Below are 23,899 nucleotides of genomic sequence, written 5' to 3' on the forward strand. Positions count from 1 at the left end.
CTTGTCCAGGATGATGAGCTGGATCCTTGTTATCTGGGGTGTTTGTGCCAACAGCAGGCAGTTTGTTTAGCGGTACCACGTAGGCATTGATGTCAGTCAAAACTGAGGAGGCAAAATGTGCCACACTCTCTTGTGCTAGGAAGCACATAGTATGCTTTTCTCCTGCCTTTTTTTTTCTATGTGGGGGAACCACTGATCAGTCAGAGTTGACAAGGCAGCCTAAGCTAGGGGTCTGGGAAGAGAACTTGTCGTGTTTTCAGCAGCACTGAGGCGCATCTCACCTCTCCTGTCATGCACTGGTGAAGACTGGATGGTAGCTGGTGTAACATCCATGCAGGCATTTTCTGTGTGTCCCAACAGTTCTGTGCATAGGAATAGGTAGTATCTTCCACTGAGCTAGCCAGAACTTCTCAGAGAGTATCAGAAAAGCCTGTCTCATTGAAGAGCCTGTTTAAAGTTCCTGTAGGCGTGTACTGAGTATGAAGAGTCCTTTAGCTGTCACAGATGCCAGGAGCCAGCTCAATTGCAGAAGATTAGGCCTGAGAGATGCTGCTAAGAAAGTAAATGCCATATGCTTATGAAGAATTGAAGCACTGCTCCTGTTCCAGGGCTTTGCTGCAAGGCAAAGGCAGAAGTTGCTACGAAACTGATTCTCTGGGTGCAAAAGAATCCGTTAAACTCAGTGATGTGTCCTGTCCCAGTTCATTACTAAACTTAGTGAGCCATCACCTTCCATTCAAGAACTTGTCTACCTCTCCTTAGCTCTTTCAGCTGGATACTGTGTGCCTTGCAGTCCTACCAGCAGTTGGTGTGACCAGAGTTACTTTACCTGAACGTAAGTGCAGAGGTTTCAAAGTTTTCAGTAACAGTGGATTTGCACTGCAGGTGATGGATTTGCTACAATCACGTGGCCGTCTGGTGGTGGAGATCACCACAGAAAATGAAAACATGGGAGCAGCAACTATTACTATGTCCTTTGCTCAGAACCTCTATTGATGAAATTGGAAGGGAAAAATCTCTTCGGTACAGATATTTGTGTCTGCCAGCAAGCTTAGGAAATGCTGAGTAGAAAGAATGGGAGTGTATGGGTGAAGCTCCCTGTTTACCCACCAGGGTTTTCATCTTGTTCTTCCCTGCTGCTGTGCAGTGCAAGTGATTCAGTCAGCAGGATGAAGACAAAGTGGCTTCTTTAGCTGCACTGTGTCTAAACAGAAAGTGAAGTGAGCCAATGCTGGAGTCAAACTTAAATGAGGATTCATCAGATGTGTGTTTCTCTGAAACCGAGATGGAACAGAAGAGTAGCAGAGGGGAAGATATGCCATTAAAACTAATTAGCCAGAGCAGACTTGGGCTAGCCTGTAGGAGAGGGGTTCCTAAGGATTTAAAATCTGAGCACAGAAGATAAAAGTGCAAAATGGAAAAGATGAAGACTTTGGGAATGGTCTGTATCTCAGGATGGAAAAGGCCTAACAGCTAATTTTCTGGGCGGCAAGAAAAATATACAAATATCTCTATTAAAATAAGGCCACCCAGATAACTACCACCTGCATGCATTGCTCTCGCCGGCACACAGAGCACCCCTGATGCTGGGCACCTGTGTTGGGAGGCTGTGGGGGGAAGCACAAGCTGCCCTTGTGTGATCACCGTTTGGCAAGGATGAGCCTGAGAGAGCTTTATAGAGATACTGACCTCTCACAGGTCTGTGTCTGCGTAAAGCTCTGGTGCAAGTACTACTATGCTCCACTCATGTATTCAGAGCCATTGCAGAGCATTTTGATGCCAGAGCTGAGCCTGCTGCCCTGACCTTGGTGCCTTCTCCCAGTCACTGCATCACTCTGCTCACCCTAGAGCTGCAGAGCCACCATGCTCTTCCCCACACAGCAGCAGCTGTTGGGATTTAGGATAATTCTGTCTCCATTTAGTGCTCCTTGCAATCCTCCTTTGCTATGGGTCTGCTCACGTTTCTTACCTTGGGGTGTGCAAGCCTGGAGAAGCCTGGATTTGCAGAAGCACTTGATGTTTCAAACTTATGTCAGGCTGGAGTTCAACAAGTATGATGTCATGAGTATTCAACGATGCACAAGATCCCATATTAGTGACTATATTTAGTGTGATTCCTTCTCCATCATAGCTTTCTGTTTTCAAAAGAGACTATGGAAAAAGTCCATACGAAGTCTATGAAGTACTTGGTACCGTAGTAGCAAGCATCATGAAAGAAGTGATCAGGGAATTAATACTATTGTATCTATAGCAGGATTTCAATAATAGGTAGTAAGTGGGGCCAATAAATAATGGGAATAATGGGACTTCAGGTATCAATTGGAGCTTGAATACAAACACACCTTGTTCTCAACAAGGCGGTGGGGTATGTGAGAAATGCACAATGTTTCGTGGGGCTGCAGGCACCCAACTCGCCCTTACATGTATAACAGTTCTTGGTTAAAGCTGTTCAATTATGCTTGGCTGTGCAGTAAGTTCAGAGCCGTATGGTAAGAGATAATAAGCAGGATGTAAGCTAGCAGTAATTTATGACAAGGAAAGTCATTTTACTTTGGGATTACCAACACTAGCAGGCATGAAAACAAAAATAATCTTCTTAAACCAGGTGGGCTTCCATCACCAAACTCTTCTGTGTTCTTCACAATCAGAAGGAGGCTGAAATACAAAAATGTTATGTAAAAGCATATCTATAACATAGAATTCACTTAGGTCTGAGCTTGGCTAAAGAGTTCACAATCTATTCAAATAATGTAGAAGAAAAGAGATCTGAACTATTCAGATTAAGAGGGGGAGGAAGGTCTACTGTGAAATCAGTGAAATTTCTTCTTGAAACATGGTTCAGGTGAACAAATGTGCACATCCAACTTCCACGCAAGTTAGGAAGTTGGCACCAACAGTTAACACTGAGCTTTGTTTTAGGATGTTGGGCAACCCAGATGTCTGTACCAGTGACAAGCTTCGTTCTCTCTTTCCTGGACCCATCACCTGCCCACACAGAGCCTGAGACAGGCTGCAGGGTCTGTCAGCTCCTGCTAACTGAACAAGAAACGTTTTATAGACAAGGGCTCTATTCTCCAGCCACCTCAGAAATGAGAAACTGTCTTGGTGGGGTTATTCTGCTGCTTCATGAGTATTTAGAGAGTAGATTATCTTAAGTCTTAAGCCAGGCTTGCTCTGAAATGTGACTTCTGCAGCCAGGCCACTTTTACCCAAGAAATGGCCATCACAGTTTTCCTTTCCAGAACTCTCTTTCTCCTTAACGGACTACATCAGGGTTATCAACAAGGCTTTCTGTTTAGGCAGAGATTGTTGGGTACGTTTTCTCACTACACATCAGCAAAATATGTTGCTCCTTTTGCCACAATATTATAACTTAAGTATAGTGAGGTAAATGTAATTTGGGATAGCGATTGCATCATTACTAAAAGGGGAGGCAGGATGGGCTGAATGAAGGGATGCTGTGAGAAAGGAATTGGGATGTGAAGAACAGCTGCTGGGTACAGAAGAGAGAAAGCCATGAACCAGCAAGAATATAGATCAACCAAAACAGACTGAAGAGCAAAGGAGGGAAGAAAGTAGGGTGGGATGAAGCTAACATGTAAGACAGACAATTGTTCTGTAGCCTGAACTTGAAGGCAAGACCTCATGTTGGCCTTCACCTGTGGAGAGGGAAAGAAGAGGGAGGCTCCGTGGTTGGCATAGAGAGGTTTTCTCAGCAATGATGTATTGGACGGATGTGATGAGGCGAGACAAGCAGGCCAAGGAGCAAAGAATTGTGTCAGGCAAGGCAAAAGGATATTTTGGTACTTGATTTTGCAAAGGTTTGACAAGGTTTAGCTGTGATATAAGGAAATTGTGAAATTGTGTGCCATTTGAATGCTACCTGCTTCCATGGCAGAGGGTGTCCTGCTTGCTCCATCCCCCTCTGTCTATAGTCAGAGCTGTTCTGTTCTTCTGTAATAGCTGCCAGCCTCAAGCAGCAGTAATTATCTGTATGTGACCTAGCACTGTGACTGCTTGATTTCATTCATCTGAATTTATGGAGATTAAGTAAAATGTAATTGTCAGTGGATTTCTCTGTTTCTGCTGATATGTAGCTGGTAAAGATGCTGTGTTGACAAATGATAGGGGAAAAAATAAACTATGCCCTGTTAAATACAGATTCTAGAGGAGAGAAGATCTTTTTCTCTCTTAAAAAAGGTTTCTTTGTTAAACACAGTATCAATGCTCAGAAAATTAAAGACCAGCCTCAGCATCTTTTTTCTTAAGAAAAAGGACAAGATACTGATCAGTGAAAAAAGGCAGATTTACTGTTTGGCTTCAGTCTAAGGCACGGATGTGGGGAGATCAGCTCTTGTCCTTTTCCTCGACCTAACCAGAAGAGGGAGAAACCAGTGCTGGTTCCCTCTGGGCTTTTCACCATCTGTCTCTGCCACCCTGTTTCTCCCACAGCCTTGTTTGCCTTCCATGATGCACAGAACATGTGTGGACGCAGATGACAGACTCTGACTCGCCGAGAGCGTTTTTTTAACCAGAGACCATCCTTGCAGTTCGCGTGATTTCTTTATGAATCCTGAGCACGTACCATCTTGTACAAATACTGATGTGCCTTGGTCCACCACCTGATTTTTATACAGGATCTTCATAAAATGTCTCAATGAATGTGTGTGTCCACCTACTTCATAAAAACATGTAAGTGCTACTGGGGGATATTTCCATGGATTTAAAAAAAATAAAATAAAATTCCAATGTGTTTTAGCAAATGCATGTGCTTGGGATGGGGCACTCTGCCCTGCACTGATGCTCAAATGTGCTGACGGTCAGGGTGGAACTCCCATCTCATTTTTAGGGCAAAAAGTAAGTTGATAGGCAAAAAAAGCAAAAGAAAGGAGGTTTGGAGTTTGGGGGGTTTTGTTTGTTTACTTGGCTGGTTTGGTTTGGGTTGGGTTTTATTTCTGGTTAAGATTTATTTCAAACACTACCTGAAAATACTGAAACACAGCTCTGAGTTGCACCAACAATTTGGTATCGCCTTTCTTTGTCCCATCTTTGCATTGACATCTGATTCTTAACTGAGTCAGTTCTAACCCAGCTTTTGTGACTAGTCGTGCAACGGCAGTTTGTTGGTTGATTTTCTTGTCAGCAAAGATCTTAAAATGACTTTCAGGCAGTCCTTCCCCCCTCCCCTACTACTGCCCAGAGACATTCTGTGTCCCACTGTTTCCTGGCCGAGTCCCCCATGGCCATGGACAACCCCACGGGTTTAGGGAAGTTTGCCTTCTCATTGTTTTCTCCATCCTACTTTGGTTTAAGCAGATCTCAGGGGATCTGAATATTCAGCTCTCTCCAGCTCAGCTCTCCTGCTTTCTGAGTAAATGAAACAGACAGAGTTTCATTCCGATGTTCCCACCTTCATACTGCTTTGGAAATAATAAGGATGACATTTTTTTTAAGCTTTTTGACAGGTGGTGCTCAAAGCACATGAATGCTTATTTGACTTTTCCTCATTAGTAATGGTGGCATATTTTAAAATATTGCTGTCTTCTTTTAAGCTGAAGAATATTCTTGTCATACCATAATATCTCACTTTTAAGATGGGGAACAGAAACTTCAGTCTGGGTATACTGTTCAGAAGTCTGTAGCTGCATACTTTTGAAATATCTTTGTTTTAATGAAAATGCATTGATTAAATTGTAAATTAAGCATGACTTTTTATTTCAGTCTTTCTTAGCATATTTTCAGTTCTCTGGACTGTGACTAAGGACCGTATGCTTTAGCTGAAAACAGATTTTTTGTATGTGTTTAAGCCATTTTATTCAGATTTCAGTATGTCTGAAAAGTGCTGGGTATGGGATCCCATGAACTTTCCTCCAGTGCTTTTACTTGCATTGGCATGCTGTTTCTCACCATCACTGATTTCAGTTTAGACTGCCATCTCCAGTTCATCCCTGATATTGTTTAACATGCATCTGATATGTTTAATGGATGTGCTATATGCATATGTATTTATATGTAGATATTTTATCTACATTATCTATTATAGATTATATATTATCTATTATAGATAGATTATATGATTTATATGTAGATATATGCATGCATGCTTATAAATTGTTGTTTAATATGTATCTAGATTAAAAAGTCTTTGGCATAACACTGCTTAGCTGGATTCAGTTGCTAACCAGGCATCAGCTGAAGGTCAGGGGATGTCTGGCTCCTTTGAACCAAGCTGACATTTTCCAGCGCTCACAGATATCTGGAGCCAATGTGGGTCTCGTTTGTGCCCTTTCTGAACATCCTCAACAAACGTGCCTGGCCATTCTTCAGCTGCCAAGAATCCTGATGCAATCTTATTTTGTAGCCAGGCTCCAAGGGGATTGAACATTGTGGGCCTAGAAAGTTATTGATCCTGAAACATTCAGATGGAAGGTATTTTAAGATTTATTTTAAAAAAACCCCACATATTAAAACCCCTGCTACTATGGATTTTGACCCATAAAAAGATCAGGTGGGCAGAATTTTCAAACTAGACTTTTGCTGCATAGCGGTCCCATCTATTCTTTCTTACTTGCCAGGACCCAAGTTCAAGAGCATTTCTTTCTTCTGGAAACAGACAGTAACTTCACTGTACCTCATGCTTAGTAACTGTCATCGCTTCTACTTCCTGATTTCATTTAGCAAAGTCATCAACAGTCATTTGAGAAACTAGGAACCCCAAACTCAGTTTATGGCAAACAAATTAGTAGTGTTTGCTCTTATAGGTATTGTTTTGAAGTAGGAACTGGGGTACCTGGGGGATTTTGTGAGAAAACACTTAAATGAGTGAAATAACTGAGTGGAAAAACCTTAGTAGAAAGGTAAAGGACTCTTTTCAACATTATTTTTGTCCAGCTGTATTCTGTTATGTCTTGACTTAGCAAATGATTGCCTGGAGCCAGATGACAATAAAATCGTGTCTCTTCTTGCTACTGAACGGTTTGCTTCTTTGACTTGTGAAATGCGCATGTTAAGTCTTTGTATTAATATTTGGCACTCCGTTTGAAAGAGGAGAGAGAATTCGTGTTAAACAGGGCCTGAACTGTGAACTTGTCTTGAATGTCAGCTTAGGTGCTTTTCTAATAAGGACAACAGGAATGGAATTTGTGGTATGAGTGCATCAAGCTAGTCATGAGTCAAGATATCCTAATGGGTAATAGGTCTCCACCTCATGCAAACATTTGGGTTTGGACACACGTTTTTTCTTTCTTTCTATTATTATTATTAATGATAATTATATTATTATTAACTTTTGTGTGTAGCACCCAATAGGAAATCCATTGGAGTGTGCTACTGGGAGCCTGAAGAGCTGAACTCCACCGGCAGCTTGGTTTTAAAGTACTTTATGCTCACTGTAAAAACATTGGAGATCCAGGAGTGAAACGCATAAAGTTACTGCAAAATATTAGTAAGTGCTGTAATTCCAGGGGAAGAAGAAACACTGGTGCTTAAAGGAAGGGAGGCATAAAATTAATGACTGTGCTTTAAGTGAGTACAGTTCACAGTGTTTTGATCTTTTAGTAATACAGGGGATATAAAGAAAGCATAGCTGAAGAAACCAACACAGTCCACTCCAGTCTTTCAATAAAAGACAGCTTAACAGAATGAAAAGTTGTTTATAAAAATGCATTTTTAAAAAGCCCCATAAACCACCTCTGTTTTTCATACATAAAAGGAATTGATCATAGTTAGTTTTATAATATAAGCAATAATATTCTGAAAATTAAAATATGTAGAGGAAAATATATAAAAGTGAAAAAAATTCGTTAGTGTTTTGGGTTTTTTTACTAATGTATAAGAAAACATCAGATGCATATTTTGATATATAAATAACTGCACAATGGAATAATGTTGACTTTTTCGGATGTGACTTATGTGTTAAGTATTTCTTGCCTTTATAACTGAAAGGGGAAGCTGAAATATTTGAAATGTGGTTTTCTTTGGTATGTAATTAAACTGTAAGTGACCTTTTTGTAGTTAATCTGTATATTCTGATTTTGAAAGTTTTGTGATTTATTAGCAGCAAAAACCTCTGCAAGCCTCGCACCAATACCCCAATATGGGGACCGCAGTCTTTTCATCGGAAGATCCTGTCACCAACAGATGCACAAGACAGGCAGTGTTCCCCATCCAGCATCAAGTCCCATAGCATAGTCTGGAAGAACAAATTTGGTGCCTTTGCTACCATGAGAAGGTATCAATTTGTACAACTACAGATGTATTTTCTTTTCATGCCTTTAGGTATTGTAAACATTCTGGAAAAGCTAGTATGTTTTTCTCCATGATGACTTTTTCATTGGCAGACTAGAAAATCCCAGGACAGAGTGGCTATTACCAGTTGGAAAAATTCTCTGGGATTTTTTGTTCTTTTGATGCTGCTTAAGAACTATTACCCGTTTCTTAAAATGCTGGGAAGTATCCCACTTGATCCAGACTGTGGAAACACAAGATAGAGATCCAAACAAATTGCAACATATGGTGCATGTCTACTTAAATGTTTGTAACCCATGTAGCATCAAAAAAAAAGTAGGGATCAGTTGTTGCAGCTGGCCTCTAAATTTTTGTCACATTGACTATCTTGTTTCATGATGAAATACCTCATCAAGAAAGTCACAGAAGAAGAAAAATGTATTTCACAAAAGTACAGTTTTATGACTTGGAAGATTATTGACACTATTTTAATGAGATACATGTACTTCTTGTGCCGTACAGTATGTCCCAAGGTGGGGAGTTTTACAGTTCAGGACTCTGCTGGGTATTGTACACACAAATACACACAAGCAAAACTGTAGTTTTACACCTGTGATATTATCCTAGCAAGACCCTTAGGCAAGTAAACTGCAAAAAAAAAAAAAACAAAAAACCATCCTACATGAGCCTTTCTTAGCCTTAAAGTCCTGTTTGTTGCACGGTGAAACTACCGCCTGAAATTCTTGTTCGAAATCGTAAAGGCGTGAAAAAAGTTGCACGGCCTTTTTTTTTTTTTTTTTTTTTTTTTCTTCCTCTTTTCCCCCTCTCTTCTCCGCAGCCTCTCGCTGTTTCCCCGCATTTCATCATGCAGCTGCTGCCACCGCAGCACGTCCGTCCGTCTGTCCGTCCCGGTTTGGGGACCGCCGGACAAGGCTTCTGGGCTCCGCTCTCCCTTCCCCGCCCCTCGAGGGGAGGGGGGGGGTGGGGGGGGTGGCGAGTTGCAGCGGAGGTGGCTTTGCCTAAAAAAACCCACCCGCTGAGCCGGGGCGGCGAGGGGACCGCGCAGGACTCCATTTTAGGCGGCCAGCCCCCGCCGTGGGCCGGGCGCGGGTGGGTGAGCGGGGCGGGGGGGGGGGGGGGATCCGCGGCCGGGCCGCGCCCCGCGGTACGAACGCCGGGAGGGGGAGAGCCGGCTCGGGGAGGCGTGAATCATCCCAGAAATACACCACGCTGGGAGGTTGTGGCAGCAGAGAGCAAGGCTTGGGTTGTGGTGTGGGTTGGTTTTGTTGGTGTGGTTTTTTTTTTTTTTTGGTGTGTGTGGTTTTTTTTTTTTTCCTTTTTTTTTTTTTTTTTTTTTTTTTCCTTCTCCAAAAACATGGCTGAAGCTGGGACGGGCTTTTTGGAACAGCTCAAGTCTTGTATCGTCTGGTCCTGGACTTATCTCTGGACGCTGTGGTTCTTCATCATGCTCTTCCTGGTCTACATCTTAAGGGTGCCCCTGAAGATCAATGACAATTTAACCACAGGTAGGGCTAGATCATCTCGCCGGTGCTCCCGGGGGTGGGGAAGGGGCCGGGGGGGCTGCTGGAGGAGGGGGAGCACCTCCCCTGCCCTCAAGCAGCGCGTACGCCACCGCCCCCCCCCCCCCCCCCCCCCCGCCATCCGCGTAAAACCCGCGGTAGGGCGCGGAGGCTCTCGAGTGTCCCGTTAAAGCCGGGTGTGCGTGTTCCCCGAAACGCGCCCGTCGCGGGGGGGTGTGTGGTGTCCCCGGGGGGGGGGAATGTGGGGGGCAGCCGGAGTCCCCGGGGCGTGTGCCCCCTCCCCGCGGCCCCGTTGCTCCCTGGTGCAGCTGGGATTTTTGTAAAGGGCCGGGGCGGGCGGTGGCGGCTTGTGCTGGACTCTTGGCTTGGTCCAGCTAGCCCGGGGGGGGCTCGGAGGTGCCCAGGGGGGGCTCGGAGGTGCCCGGGGGGGGCTCGGAGGTGCCCAGGGGGGGCTCGGAGGTGCCCAGGGGTGGCTCGGAGGTGCCCGGGGGGGGCTCGGAGGTGCCCAGGGGTGGCTCGGAGGTGCCCGGGGGGGGCTCGGAGGTGCCCAGGGGTGGCTCGGAGGTGCCCGGGGGGGGCTCGGAGGTGCCCGGGGGGGGCTCGGAGGTGCCCAGGGGTGGCTCGGAGGTGCCCGGGGGGGGCTCGGAGGTGCCCAGGGGGGGCTCGGAGGTGCCCGGGGGGGGCTCGGAGGTGCCCGGGGGGGGCTCGGAGGTGCCCGGGGAGGGCTCGGAGGTGCCCGGGGGGGGCTCGGAGGTGCCCGGGGGGGGCTCGGAGGTAGGCGAAGAGCTCAGCGGAGACTTTCCTCCCGGATCCGGGAGCCTTAAAGTAATTGTGCAGCGGCAGGGACAGGCTGTCGAAAGCCCGGGGGGTGCTCATGGGGTGCAGGGGGGTGTTTCTTCGCTTCATGGGGTGAGCTGCCCGAGGGATGATGCTTCGTCCTACTCCTGCCCGCTCGGGTGCAAGGGCTGGGGTGGCACTGGAGGAGCTTCTCTCCCTCCGCTTTTATGCTGTGAGTAGAGGCAGAGATGTCAAGATGCCTTCAGGAGTAGAGGGCAAACTGCGGCCATGCCCTAGCTGAAGCTTGCTGGTTTTTGGAGTTGTATTTCACACTGGATTTTTATTAAAAGAGTCAACAGTATTGATTTTTGACTAGCTGGCTCTCTGAGGAAAAAAATGACATGTTTGATTTTTCAAGTAGTGGCTTAAGCTATCTATACTGGTTATACAGCATAAATGATGAATAGCAAAACTGCTGTTTCCCCCCACTACATCAGGCTTTTTCTGTCGCGTTTGAGAATAACTGAGAATTTCAGGGGCTTGAGCAAAAACATGCAGCTTGTTCAATTCACAAGCCTAAGTCAAAAGTAATTTACATCTTGTATGCGCCTGGTCTCAATTCATTTTTGTAACAGGCTTATCTTTGATGTAGACTAAGTATGTAAATACAGACCCATCTTCCGTTGCAGGGCAGGTCATTCTTTCAGGGAGCTTTCTTAGGAGCAGGTGGCATACGTGTGTTTGAAGGATGCTGAAGGAAATTGTACTTATGGAAAATTGTTGGTTTCTTTAAGGGATAAAAAAGGACCTTGATTATTATGGGGAGTATGTTTGTATTCAGGGAGTGCGTGGAGTAGAATTAATACCTTTTCCTCTAAAATTTATACTTTACTCAAGCATTTTCTTAACAGGATTGAAACTTTTATTATGTTTCTGATAAAATTTAGATATCCTCTTTTTCTTCTGAATGATGATAAATAATAAGCGTACAAGTTTGCTGGAAGATTATCACTGTTGCAATGGACTTTGCTTTGACTGTTAGGACTCATTAAGGTGATATGCCACTGTTGTGCTGAATCAGCGGTAACTTACATAGTGTTAGCCAGTCTGAATTGGGCAGTTATGTCTTTGTCTTGAAATTGCTTATTTTTCCTTCCTATCTACTGTGATCATTTATTTTTTTTCCCCCACACTGGAGAAGGCTGTTTGTTTTGGGGGCAGATGAGATGTAACCCATGTGGCATCCCAGCTGCTGGGAAGCCAAACATTATCTGTGGATTCTTTGCCTGTCTTTCTGGCCTGTTCTCATTTCATAAGCCTTTGGCAAATCCAACATCAAAGAAGAATTAAAAAAAAAATAAAATCAGCACGCAGCAATTTTTACTTTAAGTGTAAACACAATTAAAAATTACTTTAAAATGCAATTTTGGTCAAATTTTCTCAATATGTCTTTGAACAAGTATCCTGTTTATTCTGACATTGCTGCACACTGATTAGAAGAGCATGTAATTCTTGTTGCTAGATTCTTAATAATTTATGTAATGCATATGTCCCAGGTAAACATAGCAGACCATGGTTGTCAAGCAAAAATGTCAGAATGCTTTATATTATCATTTTGTCTACTGGAAAAAAAAATGCAGCTGTCCATCTGAAACCTAATCAAACCCGTCCGATTTTTTTCTGAGTTTGAACAAACTAATTCTTGATACACTTTCTCATTTGAAATGTTACTCCAGTCATCTTCAGCTGAGTCATCTTTGTTTTCGCTGAAATGACCCAAAATGCAAGTAAAATGACAGTATGAAATCTGTAAATGGGAGAGATTTTCACAACTGTGTGTTTTAAGCATTGAGGGGGTTAAAAAACCTGAAGAAATTAGCAGTAAATCCTGAAGTGCATAGTGAAAATGGGTTATCAGGGGAGAAAACTAGGTACAATATGGCCTTTATGCATCACCTGTTCCTAAATGGAGCTTATTAAAAAATCAGCACTGGCAATAACATTAGGGTTTTTTTTGTTTGTTTGTTTTGTTTTGTTTTTCAAAGATTTTGTGAATGGATTAAAAAGGATCTAATTTATTGTGGATTGCCCCCCCTCCCCAATCAATCACAATAGGATAGTCTCATTGGTTTAAGGTTGCTCATAAAGTATCACAGCAGCTGGCCCCAGATGCAACACTAATCAAATATATCTCAGTGATGTGATAATGAAAGTATAAATGTTGCTGATAAAGCTTCTGCATGACGTAAATAAATAATAAGGTGATTAAAAACAATGACCGGGCATTTTCCCGGAACAGGCTGAGTCCCTTGGTGAGCTGAGGTCAAACAAACTGGCTTTCAGAACCAACAGATGCAGGCTTAGACAGCTGGTAAGAGAACTACAGTTCCTCAGGTACGATTTGTACCTTATGAAATAGTGATTTGAAAAGGTTTTAGGTATTTAGATCAAACGCCTTAACCTGAGTCCACAGTGGGCTACTGTGATATGAAGGACTAGTGTGGCATGTAAGGGAGAACACCTAGCAGAGGGACTGGTACTTCGTACTGCTGTGTGGTTTTGTTTTTCCATGCCTGATGTCAGTATTTTTAAAAGGAAGTTGAAAAGCTGGAGAAGATAGTGGAAAAATGATTTTAAGGGCTGGAGAGAAGCATCAGAACAAGAGATTTTGCTTGAGAGGTGACTAGATTACAATAAGAATGTATGGTCACGGGGAAGAAATAAATGGCCTTTTAATCATTAAAAGAATAATAAGAATTGATGACCGGAAGCAGAGGGCAAAATCAATTTGGTCATAACCAGGCATTAATTTTTAACGAACTGCGAATCAGCTGCTAAAGGAACCTTTGGGTTTCCCGTGTCTGAAAGTCTTCAGATCAGATGGTGAAATACGAGTCACTAGTGTTCATACAACCTCAAATCGGTTTTCAGCAAGGTCTTGGGCAGTGGGCTGTGCAATGGTGGCGGTCAGAATAATTACAGATGGTTTCATAGAACCACAGAATGGTTTGGGCTGGAAGGGACCTTAAAGACCATGTAGTTCCAACACCGCTGCCATGGGCAGGGACACCTGCCACTACACCAGGTTGCTCAAAGCCCCGTCCAGCCTGGCCTGGAACAATTCCAGAGACGGGACATCCACAACTTCTCTGGACAACCTGTGCCAGTGTCTCACCACCCTCACAGGAAAGAATTTCTTCTTTGTATCTATTCTAAATCTACCCTCTGTCAGATTAAAGCCATTACCCCTTGTCCTATCACTACACGCCCTTGTAAAAAGTCCCTCCCCATCCTTCCAGGAGGTCCCCTTTAAGTACTTGGAAGGCCACTATAAAGTCTCCCTGGAGTCTTCTCCAGGCTGAACAACCCCAACTCTCTCAGCTTGTCCTCATAAGGGAGGTGCTCCAGCCCCCTGAGCATCTTTGTGGCCTCCTCTGGACTCGCTCCAACAGCTCCATGTCCTCCTTATGCTGGGGACCCAGAGCTGGACACAGCACTGCAGGTGAGGTCTCACAAGAGCGGAGTGGAGGGGGAGAATCATCTCCCTTGACCTGCTGGCCACACTTCTCTCAATACAGCCCAGGATACGGTTGGCTTTCTGGGCTGCAGATGCACATTGCTGGCTTTTACTTAGTTTTTTGTCCACCAATACCCCCAAGTCCTTCTCTGCAGGGCTGCTTTCAATCCACTCATCACCCAGCCTGTACTTGTGCTTGGATTGCCTGGAGCCATGTGCAGGACCTTGCACTTGGCCTTCTTGAACTTCATGAGGTTTGCACAATTTCACCCAATAGTCCAGCAGTCACTTCTAGTGGTAAGTTTTATTAAGATGAAGTGTGGGGCCTTTTTTTCCCCTCTTTTGATGTTGCACAGGTGTACATGCCCTGAGCATTTGGTAGTTCTGGTAGTACAAGTCAGTCATCCTGTGTGTTTCACTGAGCTTCCAGGCTTGAAAGTCCTCACAGTTTGGGGCAAGCGTAATTTTAGTATCTTCAGTGGAATACATTACTGTGATACAATCAAAAGGAAATCTAGACTGTCATATAAAAATATTAATGCTAAATCTGATGTTTCATTATTTTTTTTGCATTTTGTTGAAGCTTGATGTGCAAATCAAATCGTAAAATCCTTTATGAACAGGAGTGTTTGAACTATTATAACTGTACCATACCATTATCCAGGAAGCAAGAGCTGAGTCTTAATATGCCAGGCTATATTATTAAATACAGAATAAGCAGTTGAGGAAGCAGTTGTTACCATCTTATTCCAAAATCATTAAAATAAACCTGATTACTTTATATAACATGCTGTATTTTCCTCCCATGTTGGCACTTGCACACTTTCTGAATGCTGCAATAACCTGAACTAAGACACACCTCTTCTAAAAATGTGCCACCCTGTTTATTTTTCCTGACATAACAGTTTGGCTTTCTAGTCATATCCTAAGAAGGAAGGAGTCCCAGAAGTTAAACAGTTTCTGATGATTTTATTTATCCTTTTGAAGTGCAACAGAATGATTTAATAACCAGAGCATTAAGTGAAACTGGCTTTTAACAAAGCAGACAGGAGGAAACCTTTGGGTTGCTGAGGGCAGAGAAATCAGAAAAACTGATATCCTAAAAGTGTGAATAATAAATATGTTGGCATGAGCTCTGGGTTGAATGTAGCTCTGCCAGTATCTGTGGAGTATGATTAGCTTTCTGCAGGGCATCCTGCTTCAGCTGCACTGGGGTGAGGATCCATCCCGTTACCAGTTGAACATCTAGAGAAGGGAAGGTTAGAAACCTACAGCATGAAAGAAAGCAAGTAACATTGTCCTGCCATACCCCCGAGGTCAGCAAGCCTGGGAGAACCGCAGCTGGAGGAGGAAGACCACGTCACCTTGGTGAGGAGCTGGCAGTTGTGACAAAGTTGTCTTCTGAGGAACACCATGTCTTTCTTCATGATGATTTCTCTGTATTATTATTATTACGACATTCCTACTGAAATAATTACCTAGGATTTTAATTAGTGTGGGTTTTGTGACCATGAAATAGGCTTCTCCTAAGGCTCAGAGCCTGAAACACCATGCATGGTGCCAGCCATCTGGAGAGGGGAAGAAAGAGGCTGATGTGAAGCAGCGCTTGCAGCACTGGCCAACACCAGATTACTCACTCACAGTCAGGGTTTGTGCATGCATGGGCAGGAGGATGGAGCAGATGTGCTCGAAGTGTTTCCTCTGTCCCCTGTAAAATTAGGATAACAACACTTGCTTCATCGAAGAGTCTTTCTGAAGATACAAAACAGTGATTTTCAGGCAGCCAGATGCTATGGTGATGTGGTCCACCTCAAATGCATTCACTAATGTGTGCACAGGCTTTGGTTAAGTAAAGCACTTTGACCACTCCTATCTCATTGAACCCTCATTTTATGAAAACTGTCCAGTATTTATCCATGCAGGAAAGCGGGATGTGATTCTAACAGCAGAAATACTGCTGGGGATGAAGAGATGGAGCATGCCTCTCAGGTTTAGGCCATGCTGTTTTAGGGTGGTGGTTGCTGTCAGTGAAGCTCATCTCATTTTTCTGATCACCCCTTTTGGGGCTTTCTGACCTTGCAGCTCTATACTGGGCACTGATGCAATGTGCTTCAGTGGGTTGCAATGTGAGTAATCAGTAGCTTTTATTTCCCATGGTCTCAAATTCAAGTAGCAGCAGAAAACATTCGCCTGATACTAAAACTTAACTAATGGTCACTTTTTTCTTGCTGGTGATATTTGGCCATCTGGAGCTGCATGTGCGCAGAGATACACTGATAAACCATCCTTAGGGCAGAAGGTTTTTTGGGGGACTGGACGCCGGAGGGTTTGTTCCCCTGGGCCGGGGAGCACGGGTACAGGTGCCGGGGCTGGGGGCTGCCGATGCCCGCGCGGTGAGCTCGGTCACCGCAGCCACCGTGCTTGTCGCGGTGTGTTTGCTGCGATAGCATCTTGACAGCGCAGTCAGGAGGCATTGTTCCCCTTCATAAATTTAAGTCTGGGAAGTTAATCATGAGGGTTGGAAAACATTAACCTGACAAAGGCCAGGGAGTTTCAAATGGATTGAAAACGAGTGAACAACTTAAATGAGTGAACAGCTTATTTCTTTTGAGAAGAACTGAATGACAATTACGTTTGCGGACTTGTTGGTAGTTGCTTGGCCTCCTTTCAAAGTCATCTGCCGTCGTTATGATGGGTTTCCCTGTAAGCATCTGCTGTGTGAACTACAGCAGTGAGTGTGGTGTCATGTCCACGGAAAGCCTGGAGCAAAACTCTGATGCCACCAAAAGGAGATGGAAAAACTCTTAACTCCCTGCAAGTGCAGTGTAGATTATTTTTTCTTTAATATGAACCTGAGTGTTTAATGTAAAATTCTAAATACATGACCTTTTTTGACAAGGTCAGCATTAATTTTGCCTATGGATTTCACAGAATCTGGTATATATAGATAGCTTGCCCACTGATCCCAAATTGCTTGTCTTAATTTTTGCATTTCTCAGAATGTAAATGTTCTTCCTAAATACTGATCTTATTTTCTGCAGTCCTAATGGAACAAGAGTAAAAGCTGTTTTGTTTACTGTTAACCTCCATCCTCAGTTGCAACATTTACAGCACTGTGAAACATTCATAGTGGCTGCTGAGCCTCCAGACAGGGTTTGGATGTTAGGCGTTTCTTTGGTCTAACTTTTTTGGGTTTTGCAAAAATGCAGTTGTTACCTGGATATAGGCTAATATTCAAGAGGTTATTATAAAAAAGGTTTTAACCATTTTAAGCACGTGTGTTTTCAGCACGGTATGCTTGGAAACTCTCCCTTTAATTTTTATGGAAAAGAATATGATGGCCATGAAAGTAGTGTGTTATTTCTGACAAAAGTCTTTACAGATGAAACTTGGGATCCTTGCGGTGGGAAAAGCCCTAACAGAACTTGTTACATCAATTCCTGATGGATGCAGTTTACAACAATACTTGTTTTCTGTGAATTTTGGCATTTCTTCACAAGTTTGATTTTTTGATTTTGAGCTTAATTTTTCAATCAGCATCAAATGCAGGGACCTGAGTGAAGTTTGTAGCAAATGCAAAGTTTTCAGAAAATACTTCTTTAAGAAATTGTCTTTCATACTGCAAATGCTCTGGAAGATCTTCAGCCAGTGTTTCAGGGGAAATGTGTAAGCCAGGGCCTTCAAAATACTATTTGATAAAATCTTGAGTGAGCTTACTGTAACACCGGCTGATATGAAACCATGGAGTTGTACTGCCAGCTTCTAACTGAAGTCGAATGTCCTACGTGTGCTGATGAAAATCTTCAGAAGTGCTGCTAAAACTACGTATATGTAGTAGGATTTTTCCAAAGCATCCTCTGAGTGCCCAGATAAATTTAGCCTGAAAAAACATAAGCCCCATTGTGCACAGAGGTCATAGGTCCTAATTGTCTGAGCGGCCGTGAAAATGCTACGATTCTGAATCAAAGGAAAAATTTAAAACAGACTTTTTGTTGGTGGTTATTTTGTAACCAAAGAAAATGCAAAAATCTAGATCATAAATTTGCATTTATGAAAGGTGCAAGAAGTGCTAAGTGGTGTCAGTGCCTAAAGGACTGAAAAGAGAGAGAAATACATAGTTCTGTACCAAAGCTTACCAAAGTTAAGTGAAAAACAGAAGGACATGATGCCTGCCTTGAGAGCAACACCTATCAGGAATTAGGAAGATGATGCTGGGTGAAACAGGGATTTGGGGGGAATATTGAGTCTATGTTTTAAAATGGATTCTGCAAAACTGCAGCATCTCTGAGAGGAACTACACAGTCTAGCGAAAACACATTGCTATTGTAAGGAAGCTCAAACTGTTTATCTAATCACAGAGAAGCTACAGAAGCAACTTGACAGTAGCTAAGGAAGAGTAAGAGCTTTAATCTAGTTGACAAACATATAGCGATCTTCCTAAATATTTGGAGTTAAAATGCATGTGTTTTACACGTGGAGGATTGGGGCTAAATCATCTGCGGTCTGAAGAAACAGCCTGGCTGTGAGACATGCTGAATGCAATGTCCTCACTTTAATAGAAACAAAGAATTGAGAACTGGTTACTTAGACTGTGAACTATATGGAGGGAATAAAATAGCAGGTACCAAAGCAGCCTTTAATATAGGGGAGACAGATCTTACAAAAATGGGTGGCTGCAAGCTGAATCCAAAGGAATTCACATGAAAAGTGTGTTTTTAAAGGAGATTTTTGAAGATGTGTGTGTTTGGACCCAACTGCTGTGGCAAGCAATGTTAAGACCATCAGTGTCATGAGGATGGCCAAGCTCAATAGTGGGGAAACCGGGAGTGAAATCTAACAGCCTGTCATAAACAGGAGAGCTGACTAGTAAAAACACTGTCATGCTGCGATTTTTTTTTTTTTTAAAAAAAAAAACAACCCAACACCCAGTTGGAAGCAATTACTGACAGTGTACAGGTATGTTATGCAAGCACAGGGGCTCCAGTAGGCTCCAGATGTTCCAGGACTTTGGTGCATGTGCCAGATTGCTGTCCCCTCCGAGTCCAAGGTTTCTGTGCATAGCTCGGTCAGCTGGCAAGCTCTGTGCTTAAGGGAGAGTTACTTATCTTGTTGGCAAGCGGCAAAGCAAATAAAACCACTTAAGTGGCGACTTAATGTTGGATGACTGAGCAGTTTCTTCTGGACTAAAGTGTACAGAAATGAACATCACCATCAGAAAATGATGAAGATGCAGTCTTTTGTGAAGCAGTCACAAGTCAGGATTCAGCTTTTTTATAACAAGGCTATTTGTTTAAGAAGATATTTTATATTTAACAAAATAAGGCCCAACTCCAGATATCTGTTGGTATATTGAATACAACTGAGAGTTACGCTGAACTGTACAGGGAGAACTAAGGCACAGGGAAATGAGACCCTGATCCTGCAAATCTTTAATGGCATGGTTTGTTCTGCAAGCATAGGTCCAGGGATTTACTGCAAATGTAATTAATATGCATGAATTCTTAATGACTGGAGCCTAAATAGTAGTTTAGCAAGATACTGCAGGAAACCTGTAGCAAAACTGGAGATAGAGTCCCCAGTCTTTTCATCCCAAAGGCAGTTTTCCCTCATGTGATTTAATGGTCGCATTTAAGTTATACCTTTTTTACTGGAGCTAGTTCAGGAACGTATTTAGGGTATTTGGCAAAGAATTTAAGATAAAACCTAGCTTGGTCCCATGGCTAGACTGTGAGGTGCTTGCAGGGATGTCACTTCTCCGTTGGCTGTTAAAGGGGGTGTCTGAAGGCCCCTTCCACCTGTTTTTAAATTAGCTCTTTGTGGCACTGGAGACAGCTACTGAAAGATTGTGTTATAAACTCCAGCTCCTCGTGTCTGTGAAGTGTCATGTGGACCAGTGATACTGTGTAAATACTAATGAGTGAAAGTTGCTTTGTAAACTGCCAAGGCAGGCTAATTGGATTTTTTTGTGTTGAGCGCTGCAGAAGGGCAACCGATTTTAACACTGAGAACACTAAGCTTAAGCAACGATAATGCATTTAAAGACAAGAGTTAATGTCATGCTTTCAGCAGACAGAACAAACAAGTTGTTACTGTTAAGCCCGAGGAAAGAACCTAAATTCAAAGTCCAAATCAAATCTCGCCAGCTGCTGAGAGAAGACAAAGATTTATTGTTGTGGAGTCTAAACTGGAGATTTATCACTGCGATAGATTCAATGCTTAAGAGATTAAATGCACTTAAATATACCAATTAGAAGGATGAAAGCTATAGGGCAAAAATGAAATGCAGTCATTGTAAGATTCTTCTTCTGCACAATGTGCCAACTGCAACCATGAGATTTCATTTCCAGCTCACTTTCTAGAAATAAACTTGGCTTGTTAAATGTCAAGCCTGTTAGGTTGATATGTTAGGTCTTGTGCTCAGTGGCAAGTCACTCTGAGATCAGATTTAAAGCACAAGAAATGTTACGGTCATCGTCATTTTATTTTGTAAGGCTGCCATTCATTTCTCAAGAAAATATGCTTGCAACCTGGGAGTGCCATTGGTGTTGATCTTCATATAACTTAATATTTTGATGGCACTGCTTGTATGTCTTATGCTGAGGACAGAAAATTGTTTACAGCATGGCTTGGTCTGGAGCAAGGTTATATGATCCACTAACGCACTTAATCTTCCATGTGAAATTTCTCTTGCTATTTTTAATTCCAAAGTGAACTTGATAGCAGTGTACCCAGCTGGTATGTTTTACACAAATCTGATTTAGAGTCCCAGACTAGACATTTCCTCGGTTTTGGGCGAAGAGGTTATACCAGACCCTGTTAGGCGAAGACATGCATCTGCCCTCTCGTACCCTATGCAGGGGACAAGGGGACAGAGTCCCCGAGTGCAACTGAAGCCTCTGCTCAAGCAGAAGCTGACTTTGCACAGCAGCAGGATGCTGCAGCTGAGCTGATGAACCTTCCCTGCTGAGAGAAGGAGCTGAGGAGGTCTCATGAGGGGCTGCACTGATACAGACCTACTGCTTTTAGGAGCCAGAAGTGTCTCCTTGATAACACTTGACTTTATGGATTTATCTGCCTGCTCAGACTAGGCTCCTGTACCATGCTGTGTTGGGTGGTATAGAAATGCCTTCTGGTCCCTATGTCCATCTGTTCAACTCTTTGCGTCAGGACGAAGGAGGAGTTATACAAGCACAAGAGAATCTCCTTAGCAATAAATGTTTTCCTGCATATTCCTAACTTGGATTTTTCTCCATGAATCCTTGTCAAGAGTCTGTGTTTTTAAAGTGCTGATCACAGCTGTGTTAGCATCAGGCCCAAAAGCCACCTGGTCCTGGGGGTAACATAAGCCATGAGGACCTCTCATTTTCTCCAGGACTTCTGAAGATGCCCAGTCTGCAGGATTTCCCTAGATGTGGCAAGTGAGGATTTAGCCGGTGTTGAGAGTGTTTGCTCTGCAGGAGCTGAGGGTTTCACCCCTGATGTCCTAGCATAGCTCCCTGCCTCCTGTGAGGAGCAGGGAGGAGCTGTGCTGTGTGGGACTCTCTAGAGAGGTGGACAAGGCTCTCTGAGTCCTCAACTCCAGGCCTCAGTCATATTTTATGTTATCTTCCCATAAACCACTGCACTGCAGTATTTTTCTGGAACTTGGTAACTGGCAGTTAGAAACCTTGCTATTACTCCAGCCCAGATGTATATGTGGCTGATTTGCATGTGTTTGTGCTTGTGGCAGCTCTCTCCTTTACCTTCAGAAACTGCACTGCTGCCATTAGGACTGGTTCCCAATGCACTCATGTGGGTTTTTCCCTCCTTGTCCTCCCCTTGTGAGGTTGAGTCAGATAGGCTGTCCTAGCCTGATCTCCTAAAACAGCTGGATGCCCTTGATTGTACCAGTAATACTCTGCTCTTTCAGTTTTATATCTGTTTCATAATCGAGCAACCAGCATTGTATGTCGTACACCAAGGTGAGGATTTGTTAACTGCTTTATATATATAATTTATATATAATTAATCTTTCTCACCTTCCACTGGAAATACTTTGCTGTGTAGTCGTATGGTTAAAACTGCCTTTTTTTTGTGTTGCTGTCTCCTTGGTGAATCGTAGCAGTATGTGGTCATATAATAGGTGTGGACCTGTCGCGCCAGCTGACCAGCTGCAAGCAGAAACCCTTGTTGATCCCTTGCCTTTTGCACCATTAACTTTGATCTGACTTCTCTGGCAGCTCATACCAGCCTTCCTCTGCACCCTTCGGGTTTTGGTAATGAAAATACTCAATAAGGTTAAGTTGACAGCTCCATGTGCTCTCCTCATATCCCAGTGCTCCCAAGGAAGCCGCAGGTTCTTCCACCTCTGCCAGTTCCTCTCTCTCTTCCCCGCACATCTCATATTATAACTAACTTCCTGTGACACTGTCAAATTCTTTACTGAAATTCAGACAGTTTAGAGCTACTAATTTTGCTTGGCTAGAAAACTGGCTATTTTTAATAAAGAGACACATTTGGTTGGTCTGGCATGATTTATTTATTTTGCATTTTATCCAATTTTTCATTTACCTCTGTTGCTTAATTTATTGTTATCTTTAAAATTCTGAAGTTTCACATAGTACTGCTTTGTCAGTAAAGCAGCAGCTCGGGTCTCCGTATTAAATGTAGAAATATGAGGTATTCTGGCATAGTTTGGGTAGTTTCATTAGTTTATTAAAACTTCTCTTGATGCTGGGCTTGATTTTTCAAATGCCACTTCTTTCAGTAAGATGATTTATGTATATTCCCTTCATTTTGCACTCAGACATGTCTTGAATGTGTTAAATTCTTTGAATTATGTCTCTGTTTCTCCTTTCACAATATCTCTTTCCTTGCACTTTTATTATTTTTTTCCTCCACATACAACAGTTTTGTTCCCATTCAATAGTAAAGTAAGTATTCACTTTGTTCTGGGGACTATTGTATCCTATTTCTTACCTTGCTGTCTCACTGTTTATTTCGTTGATGTAATCTCTCTGGTTTACTGAGTTTATTTTGATATTAAGTGTTTTTACACAACTCTTAAGGTAGAACTCAGTCTCACTTTTAGCAGATATAATTTAATTTCTGTGCCTTTTGTCCTCACCAAAGCAGAGGGGAATCTTTGAACATCCTAAGTCTTGTAAAGGGCTGATGTTGCTTTATTTTAGAGCCTTAGCTGGTAGATGGTTGTCTATGAGGTAGAAATGGAATTTAACTTTCCACGATTATTTTTAGAAAGTCTGTGTTGCAGTTCTGACCTCCTTGAAGCAGTCAGCAAAGCTCCTACTGACTGTAATGAAATGACTGTGTTGCCTGGAGGGTTTTTTGACATCAGGTCCTGGTAAAAGGGTATTTAGTATGAATGACTCCCAAACACCCACCCCCCACCCCCCCACCCTCGCAATCTGATATAAATCTGCACATTTGCTGCCTTCCTGTGTTTGGAACATCACAGATATCAAGAAACTGAGAAGTTATAGCAGTACAGGTTAGACAACATTAAGAAAAGATATGTAGTGAATATTATGTGTTTAAGAAAGCTGACATGTATAAACCTAAACTGTGAAGTTTCTCAGGTGCTTTTATGTTTAAGGAGTTTTAATCTTCCCACACATTTTTTAAGCTCTTGAAGTTGCAGGATAAATTTTCAGTTTTACAAGGTATTGTAAGCTTTCTGACAATATGATGAATTTTGCACAGTATAAGGCAAACCCAGTAATTAGTAAATCACTGAGCTGAAAATTTTGGGTGCTTCAAGTACTGTTCTACTGTCTTCTGAAACTCAGGTAGATCTAAAATTCTCAATTTTTCTGCAGACCACATTCAAGCTGGCAAT

General features: G+C 42.9%; 1 protein-coding gene across 5 annotated transcripts in view; it reads left to right on the forward strand.

Annotated features, from left to right (window-relative positions):
• Positions 1 to 9,208: 9,208 nt before the first annotated feature.
• The window catches only part of ST7 (suppression of tumorigenicity 7), a 154,245-nt gene continuing 139,554 nt past the window's right edge, over positions 9,209 to 23,899 (forward strand). For 3 of the 5 annotated variants that reach the window (XR_006165305.1, XM_042792440.1, XM_042792441.1), the window contains exon 1: positions 9,393 to 9,752. Coding sequence is in view for 4 of the 5 variants with exons in the window: in XM_042792440.1 (XP_042648374.1) it covers positions 9,602 to 9,752 (151 nt within the window). In the remaining variant the exon portion in view is untranslated. Of the gene's footprint in view, positions 9,337 to 9,392; positions 9,753 to 23,899 lie in introns of those variants that run through there. The other 2 variants (XM_042792437.1, XM_042792436.1) reach the window with 2 other exon arrangements.

This window comes from Tyto alba, unplaced genomic scaffold, assembly GCF_018691265.1.
Source record: "Tyto alba isolate M040663 unplaced genomic scaffold, T.alba_DEE_v4.0 Super-Scaffold_2, whole genome shotgun sequence".
Taxonomy (NCBI): Eukaryota; Metazoa; Chordata; class Aves; order Strigiformes; family Tytonidae; genus Tyto; species Tyto alba.